The following is a 9,647-nucleotide window of genomic DNA, read 5'->3' as shown; positions in this document are numbered from 1 at the left end:
TGGAAGGAAGGAAGGAAGGAAGGAAGGAAGGAAGGAAGGAAGGAAGGAAGGAAGGAAGGAAGGAAGAAAGAAAGAAAGGAAAGGAAAAGAAAAGAAAAAAAAATGAGTCTTGAGGCTCAACACACAAAGCAAGACCAAAAAAGACAGAATACATTCATCCTTATGGGAAAGAACACAGTGATTAACTGCTATGAAGTGGCAAATGGGGCGCATCCTGAAGTACTCTGTGGAGTGCCGGCTTTTAGCAGACACCCAGTTTCTAGAAGCTCTACGTTTTCAGAATACACAGTTTAGCTCAGGATGATGAAAAGAGAAACCATGCATAACTCTGCACTGTCCTGTAATAACTATTCATTTCACCCCCAGAAAAATCATTTTCCTTGGAATGTAATTACAACTGGATTGCTTCATCCCACAAGTTAGAACAACTCACTAGAACATGAACTCTCTGGGTCTTACCACACATAGGGGAATCTACCCATCCCCTCCTAGTCCCTCTCAATTCTACCCAATCGCCACCCACAAACGCTCTTTAGAAATATTTTTTTTGTTTTGTTTTGTTGAGACTGAGTCTTATGCAGCCCAGGCTGGCCTCAAACTTGGTATGCAGATTAACTCCTGTTCCTACCTCACCCTTCCAAGTGCTGAGATTATAGGCATGCACTACCATACTCAGCTTTAAATCAATGTTTTCTCATCAGTCGGAACAATCCTTTCACTATGTCTTTATTACCACATACACACACACACACACACACACACACACATACACACACATATACACACATACATACATACATACACACACACACACATATACACACACACATACACACACATATACACACACATACACACACACAACACACAAGCTTGCACACACACAACACACAAGCTTGCACACACTCAGCCACCTCCTGTTCCCCCCAAGCCCCCATCTTAAGATAAAGCCCAGGCCTCTTGCAAGCTAGACAATGACTCCTACTTACCAATCTGCTACATCCCCAGGGCAAATGCCTTTCTAAATGCCCATAGAATGGTACTAGTTTTATTTTTATTTCTGCTCTTTCCAACTTACTCTAGAGCAAAGTCTAGGTAAAATCTCAAATCCACGTTATTGCAAACTTCAAGGAATGCTAGGTAGGTATACATTTTGATGAGTCTTATGTTTGAAAGTGTCTCATTTTTTCTTACCTTATAATTCACACTGATTGAGGAACGAATAGACTCTTTATCAGAGAGATTACTAAATTTACATCTGAAACTCTGCAGATGGACTTGATTCCATTTCTTCTTGCTGTTTTATTATGATTCCAGAATACCAAAGCCATGTTTATACAAAAACAAACAAACAAACCCCACCGTATTATAGGCAAAGTCATGCTTCTTGAGGAGGCACTCAGTTTTCCAAAAGAAACACCCAATTACTTATCTACACCATTTAGAGCAGACAAAAGAGAAAATGGTGCTCAACAAAACTGGAGAGAAAGTAGCCACCGGTCACTAATTCTCAACAGCAACTGTAACAGCCAAAAGGCCACATCCTTAATGCCACACACTGGATCTTATGATAAATTCTGAAAAAACTAGATGATTCTGACATTAGGTTTCCTATGAGATGAAAAACAAAAACATGTATCTCCTTGTGCTGACAGCTGCCTTGTCTATCTTGTCTTCCAAAGGCTTAATAGAGCATTTGTCATCTTCAGTCGACCCTTCTTGCAGTGGTCCAGAGAGAAGACATGACTGTATTCCTCCTGCCCCTCTGAAAGCTTGCTGCTCATCACGGGCTTCCCTTCCTCTGCTTTTCCCATTAATGCAGTTAGTAAAGGGTTCCATGGAAAGTCAGTTGGGTGGGGTTTGCTGGGGCAAACACGTTTTGTTAAAGTGGTCACTGGAGTGAAAAGCTAAGGCCGGCTCATGAAGGAACGTTCGCTAAAGCAGACACAGGAAGAGAGGATGTTCTGCTAAAGCAAGCACGTAAAAGGACGTGTGATGAAGGATTCTTTGCTAATGACACTCTTGGTCCACCTTACATTGCATAATGTACTGCAGTTTCTTGCCACCTCCATGGACTGATTAGATACATGTGCCTCAGCACATGCAGAGGCAAGGCCTGTGGAAGACAAGGCCTGTGATGTTTGGAGGGCATGAATAGGAATCCATAAAGTGACAATGAGAGAGCTTGGTGTGCTGGCACAGCTAGCTGTACAACCCTTGTGGGTCTCATGTCTTCACTGATCTTTACTTCCCTGAGAGAGGTACAGCTGAGAACTTCTCTTGGTGTTCCTGTTGGTCCCTCCTGCTGACTCGAGCCGAGGCTGAGGCCTGGCTGTCTCTACTAGGTCTGTTGCTAACCTGACTCTACTGAACTACTGGTATCTGTGAAGTGTTTGCAAGTGGATGGAGCTACCACTGCTGAACTGCCGATTTCCAGACAACACAGAGTTGCTCCAAAGAAACTTTCTAAGCAGGTCCATTCCCCCTCCCCCTGCCCCGTATCCTTTCTTTCCCACTACCTCTGGTGGGTGATGGGCTAAAAGGGAAGTTAAAGCATTAAGAACCATCATTAAAGACAGGTTTTGAAAAAAATTAAAGTTACAGTAAAGTTGCTCAATTACTTTTCTTCTTAAACTTCTAACTACTTCAATTTTCTCCATCATTATTTCAATTCAATTATTTTTATTTAAAGGCCTTAATACTACTTTTCTTAGTCATAAAATCAGTCTATCATAACAGTCTACAACATATTCTTTTCTGAAATATTCTCTCCTGTCTTCCCTCTTCTTGATCCTCATCCTTTTCTTCCTCTTCTCCAGCCAGACAGCACTGCTAAGAGCCATCCTCAGTCTTTTGCACCTCAGTCTTCTCTGATGTCAGTTGCTCCATTTTACTTTCCTACAAATGATTTCCAAGCTACATCCATAGCTTTAGTTTGCAGATTTCCCATTTACAAACAATTGATGGGTTTGGCTATTTTGAAAATAATGTTGCCCTTTCCTATAAGACGTTTTTCCATTCATCTTTCCTTTGTATTACCACATCATATTTTCCACTCGTGTTTCCTTTGTATCACGACATCATATTCCAAGCTCCTTTACTCACTCTTGATGTCACTTGGTTTAATCACTCTAGTCTACTGAGGACCATCCTAAACTTTATTAGTTTAAGCCCCTGTACTTCATAAAGTAATTCACCCTGACACTTTTGGTGCTTTTTCATGATAATTAAAAATACTTTCTTTGAAAATAAGAAACAGGCCGGGCAGTGGTGGCGCATGCCTTTAATCCCAGCACTTGGGAGGCAGAGGCAGGCGGATTTCTGAGTTCGAGGCCAGCCTGGTCTACAGAGTGAGTTCCAGGACAGCCAGGGCTATACAGAGAAACCCTGTCTCGAAAAACCAAAAAAAAAAAAAAAAAAAAGAAAGAAAATAAGAAACAGATCTCCTTACTTGGTGGAAAGTGCATCTGTCTTCGTAGGGACCAGGAGAACTTGAGGAAGGGTAACAAAGGAGAGCAGGAATAGGCAGAAGCAGCAGAAGCACAAGGGTGGAGGCCTGCCCAGAGATCTCCCTCGGTTACCTCCAGAACTCAGCCATGTTCCCTACTATGACACATGGGAGTCGCTCATACAAAATGTTCTAGGTATTCACCAATTTTGCATCCATGTAAAAAAGCTTCACTGTACTAGGAAAGCTCTGCAATAATCCAGTTACCAGCACATGACTGTGGTGCTATTTCCAGTTCAGTCTCTTCACTCACTTCTGTGAACTTGTTTATCTCAAGTGAATAAATCCATGTGTAGAAGTATATTCTGGTCACCATACAGCATGCTATTAAGCACAAACACTGAGGACAGAGGCCAACATGAAAAACCACGACAGTCAATCTGCACAAATACCATCCTAGAGCACAGATAGACATGGCTTCAGATGAGCCAATTCCTAAAACCAAGCTGAGAACAGTCATCTTTCTCTCTTTACCAACGAAGTCTGAGAAGAAGCAAGAACATGATGCACACACCAAGACAAACATTCCATCTTGAGCACTCTAGTTCACTTACAGATCAACAGCTCATGATACTGAAGTCATTTTAAAAACAGACTCACTATGGCATTAACATCAACACTGTGAAGCTCAGTGTTCCGACAAACCATCCTCATAGCACTCAATATAATCCAACCTATGCAGTTGGAGAGGTTTCGGTTATTCCTTCTAAATCTAGTGCCGCAAATCTACACCTGACATTTGGACTATCTGTCAGACTTGCTCCATCTAATGCCAGAGAAAATTCAAGACATCCTTCAAGTCCCATCACCAAAAGGACTTCACTGAATTAAAAATAAATAAATGAATAAATAAATAAATAATAAAAGAATTTCACTGATCAATCAGTAGCTTTTTAACAAATCCTAAATCACTCTACCTTCCTGTATTTGTCAGACTATCTGTAAATAGCAACACTACACAACTGTATCTCTTTTATGTCCAGAAACACCAACATAATATTTTATACATAGAAAGCAGTGCTTAATTGATTCCAATATCAAACTTATATAATCACACATCTCTGGGAAGCAATATAGAAACCTTACCTGAGTCAATTAAGTACAAACAAATCACTTCTAGTGGGTACTGTATGGTAGGATAGATAGTTATCATTCCTTCACAGGCCTTCTTCAACCTAGTTGTCTCATGAGGAAACTTGAAAATATAAAAACCATAATAAAGTGAATCCTATTAGCATGAAAGCATATGGATGAACATTTGCATAACTAGAAATGCATGAATGTCACTTACTTTAGACAAACACTGAATAAAATTCCTGTAAAGTACTTGGTGATCTTCACTGGGAATGTTATCTGCTAAGTCCAGTGCATTCTCAAATGCAGTTAAAAGCTGAAACAAACCAAGAAGCTATTAGGTAGCATAAAGAAAACTGTGGTGAGCACTAAGATGAACTAAAACTCCTTCATCAGAACTAAACCTTCAACTGTCTGGACCTCATAATTCTTCTGTTTAGTTGGTTGGTCAGTTTTGTAAGGCAAAGGGTCTGTCATCCTAACAAACTTGAATTTACAGAAATCTTCTTGCCTCAATCTCCCAACCACAGTGGTTACAGCTGGAGCCACCACAATCTGATTGGTCCTGACACTCACCTGGGTAGGTGTCTCCAACCCAATCACCCCCAGTCACTGTTTATAAAAGCACCTGTAGTCACATCCATAATGTTTCTTAATCTAATCAAGTTGATAAAATTCATTATCACAATCAAGCCCTACTATCTCATTACCTCAAAATTTCATTTTCCATGATTATAAATATAAAGGATGCAAAAATAAGTAAAATTTAACTGTTCAAATAAGAGTAAATAAGACTAATGATGTCACAATAAAGGAAGTTCAACCTAAAATTATTTATCATAACTAGATTTTTCATATAACAAGGCAAGTATTCCAAATGGAAAAATACATGACAATTTTTCATCCCTTATCTTTTTAATGATTTATCTGTTTAACACCTAGAAATAAATTCTTTTTTTTTTTTTTTAGAAATAAATTCTTAAGTCTATTACTAAGGACAGAGAAGAAGGCGCTCTAGAGAGAATAGCAATGTGCAGGTGACGAGAGGAGAAATGGGAAAAACAGGTCAGGGGCTTTGATTAGGGAGGGAGAGAGAAAATGAAGAGGAGGGAGGAAACATTAAGAAACCAAATTACTTTTTCTTTATCCAAAATTACATATAGTACATACAAATGTATATACATATATAGTTTAAATGAAGCTAAGCTGACAATGCTCCCCTCAAGAGCCATACGCTAATTAAAATCCTAATAACAGGTATAATAAACTCCCCTTCAATGTGGTACTACAGGACATTGCTATTGTCCTTGGCTGATGCCCAGAGGTTGAAGCTAAGTCCCTGCTGTTGAAGACACCGTGCACTTTGGACACAAGACTTGGAGGATGAGAGCTCGATCTTACTTGAAATGTCTTCCCCGAATGCTAACTTCCATCATCCTGGTAGCTGCCAAAGGGAGTGAGTCAACCAACAGTTCTACCCAACTACTGAAGCCTAGGAACCCCAACAATGACAAGCCTGGCAAGATACCCTAAAGATGCAATGGTGGCATCATACCTTGCTGATAACCAGCATCTTCCTAATTGGATTTAAGGGCTGCTCAACAGGAGTGAAACCACACCTAGTACTGGAAACCTAGCAGACTACTCAAGGCCAGTGGAGCATGGATCTTAGAAAAGAACCAGCACAGCTCACTATCGACAAAATACATGTAGTACAACCCTCACTTTGGAAGCTTCTCTTTGTAACAGAGACCATTAGAGAAAATCACGATTGGTCAAAATGCAGAGAACAGCTGACCTTGGGGTGCCCAGCCTAAAGAGATACATCTCTTAACACAACTTCTGCATCTGAGGCTCAGAGAAACTTGCTGAAGGGAGGACAGAAAGATTTAAGAGCCAGAGGACTAGGAAATCTGCTGTGAAACTGTGTTTTATAGGTGTTACAGGGAAGCACATCTATGACACCTCAATAATATGGCTGCTGAGACAAGACCCAAGCAAGGAAAACACCATGTTAACATGGAAGAGGGAAGTCTCATGAGCCTCCATCCCTAGTCAAACAATTACAGGTGACTAATTGCTGAGAGCAGGAGTAGGGAGGTGTCCCCAATTAACCAATTCAACAAAAGTGGTCAGTCCTTGAAATCATATATATGCATGCAACACTGAATGGACTTACAATGTATGTATGTATTTGTGTATGTGTGTATGTATCCAGTAAGAAATTAACATCTATGTGTGCGCATATATATATATATGCACATATTTCATATATATATATATATATATATATATATATATATATATATATATATAAATTTATGTACAATTTAATTGTATGTATATATATACATACAATTAAAAGGCCAGGAATTTCAAAGTCATGGAGGGGTTGGAGTAAAGAAAGAAAAGGAGAAAAATGTTGCAATAATATTTTATTTTTTTTAAAAAAGGACTATGAAATGTATAGGAGGTAAGGAGAAAGAATAAAAGATGGTTGGGTATGATCTATGAATGTTTTATGTATGAATGCCATAAATATGCATGATTAATACATGTTTATTAAAATGTTAAATATTGTAATATACTTCTGTAACCCTTAGTATACAGCAGACTGAGGCAGGAGGATCAAGAATTCCAAGTTAGCCTAGGCTGCAATGATGAGACAGTGTCTCAAAATCAAAAACAAAACAAAGAAGCAAACAACAAAAATGGGGAAGGGGTGAGTATGTATAAGTGCATATATGTGTATGTGTGTGTGTGTGGTTTGTATGTGTGTTATGTGAGTGTGTGTATTTGCATGTATCTGTGTGTGCATGTGTGTATATGTGCATGACTTTATGAGTGTGTGTATGAGAGTGTGTGTCTGTTTGTGTGTATGTGTTTATATGTGTGCATGAACATTTGTGTTTGTGTAGTTTGTGTGTCAGTCTGTGTGTGTGTGTGTGTGTGTGTGTGTGTGTGTGTGTGTGTGTGTTAACTGGAGACAGAATAGCTCAGTGCTCAACATGGCCCTAGAATGTACAGGACCCTAGATTCAATTGCGAGCAAAGAAAGAAAAAAAGGAGAGAGAAATAACAGGGGGCAAAAGTAAAGAAGAAATGAAAAAGGAAGAGAAGCAAGAAGGAAAAAGAGTGAAATGGGGAAAGAAGAGGGGAAGGGAATGGTAAGAGTGGAGATAGGGACAAAAAAAAAAAAAAACACAGAGGAATACATAAACTCAGGAGTTTAGGGCCAGTCTAGACAACATAGCAACATACTACTTTTAAAAATATATATATATATTATCTTCCATAAAGTATAAATAAATCAAAAATATACTTATATAATCTTGGTATGTTTGATACTCTGTTAACATATAGTATTTTAAGAAATGTAATAATCCTACATTATGTAGATAGAGTTTAAGAGAAATTGATGAGCTACCCAATTTGTCACTACTGAATTTCTTCCACAACTGCTTACACAGACAAGTCATTATTATTGTGTGTTATAATTTGGACCTAAACATCTTTGAAAGCCATGAGTTGAAGGTTTTGTCACCAGCCTGTAGTGTTCTTGGTAGGTGGCAGAAGCTTCAGAAAGTGAGGCCCAGTGAACAGAAGGCAGGTCTTCCTGGAGGAGGTACTAGACCCCAGCCCTTCCTTCCTTTAGCTCTTTCTGTCCTAGCCAGCACATGTGAACAGCTCTGATCTGCCTGGGCTCCTGGCCTTGCTTGCTGCAGCTCTGATCTGCATGGGCTCTTGACCTTGCTGTAGGTCTGATCTGCATGGGCTCCTGACCTTGCTGGCCTGCCATGCTGTACACACAAATCAGCAGGCAGATGATCAGTACACTTTCAATCTCTGAAGCTGTGAGCCACAATACCTTTCCTCCTTTTAAGTGGGTTTCCTACACACACGTGTAATCTTGGACCCTTTGGGGACTGCCTGGCATAGAGTACATTCTCAGCATTATTTCCTGAACAAAAGAACAAATTACCAAATAGACAAGTAAAAATACAAAGCAAGTTTTCATTGTGTACAGTTTGTAACTATTATTTTAAACTGCACTCAATTTACCAAGCATACATTGAGTAGCTATTTACTACAATAAGAAATTAAGTTGCTACTAAACTTACTAATAAAATATGTAAGAGATATTCCCAACTATGGTTTAATGCTAATGTTTTATATTTTAAAAATTCTTTCATTGACTTGGAAATCAATACACTAAAAAAGAACATTATCTAATATAATCTAACTATATATATAAATATTCCAATTGACTTATTAAGTAATTATTAAGTAATCCGGTACCCTTAGTTAACAAGTATAAGGAATAATAGCAACAAAGTACAACTTTGTAGAAGTTACGCAGTTTTGTGAGTCAGTTTTTACATCTTTTCCTTTCTACAGTGACTAAGTTAAGGATCTATTGTGGATTCTTATGAAAACAAGGGCCTGGAGCTCTAATGTTCTAGGACCCAAGGCTACCCCTTCACACTGCATGGGACTATAAGCAAAGGTTTCAAATTATACCATCAACAAGAACCTCTAGGAATTGCAAGCCGAGCACACACAGAGCTCACTGTGCCAAGACACAGGACTTTCCTGTATCACTTCACTGTGCTTCCACTTTCTAACTTGAATTAGGTTGTGAACTTTCATGACATAGACCCTGAGAATCAAACCAGCCAATACCATCTGCTGGGTCTCATTATTCTGATCTTCTATATTCTCAGCCAGCAACTGACTCAATTTTCTCCACAATTCATAAAGCTCTTGTCTGTCTGCTCCATCTTCCTGCCGTGTCTTTATCAATCTATGCCATGTCCGAGCCACCTGGTGAAAAGGAGATTGAAATAGTTATGTTACCATAAACTTAAAATGTTAAACCTAACAACCAAAATTATTTCGTCCATTAACATGTAAAAATAGCAAAAGTATTATACCCCGTCCTATATGACCAAAAAAAAAGAAATAGAAAAAAAGGTTGACTAGGCAAATTTCTAGAACCCTTCTATCAGAAATATCACTAAGACACAGACAGATAGACGACTACATCCCCAACCCCCACAACTTAG

The 9,647-nt window shown here is 38.9% G+C and overlaps 1 protein-coding gene across 1 annotated transcript in view; it reads right to left on the bottom strand.

Annotated features, from left to right (window-relative positions):
- Positions 1-9,647, bottom strand: part of Ttc37 (tetratricopeptide repeat domain 37) — a 115,092-nt gene that overhangs the window by 84,930 nt on the left and 20,515 nt on the right. Inside the window, exons 9-11 of the mRNA XM_028760086.1 lie at positions 9,265-9,405; positions 4,800-4,898; positions 4,595-4,703 (exon numbers count right to left, since the gene is read on the bottom strand). Of these exons, the coding sequence (XP_028615919.1) occupies positions 4,595-4,703; positions 4,800-4,898; positions 9,265-9,405 (349 nt within the window). The remainder of the gene's footprint in view (positions 1-4,594; positions 4,704-4,799; positions 4,899-9,264; positions 9,406-9,647) is intronic.

Source organism: Grammomys surdaster, unplaced genomic scaffold, assembly GCF_004785775.1.
Source record: "Grammomys surdaster isolate TR1022 unplaced genomic scaffold, NIH_TR_1.0 126391, whole genome shotgun sequence".
NCBI lineage: Eukaryota > Metazoa > Chordata > Mammalia > Rodentia > Muridae > Grammomys > Grammomys surdaster.
The sequence above is the reverse complement of the archived record's forward strand: the minus strand, read 5'-3'. Positions and strand labels throughout refer to the sequence as shown.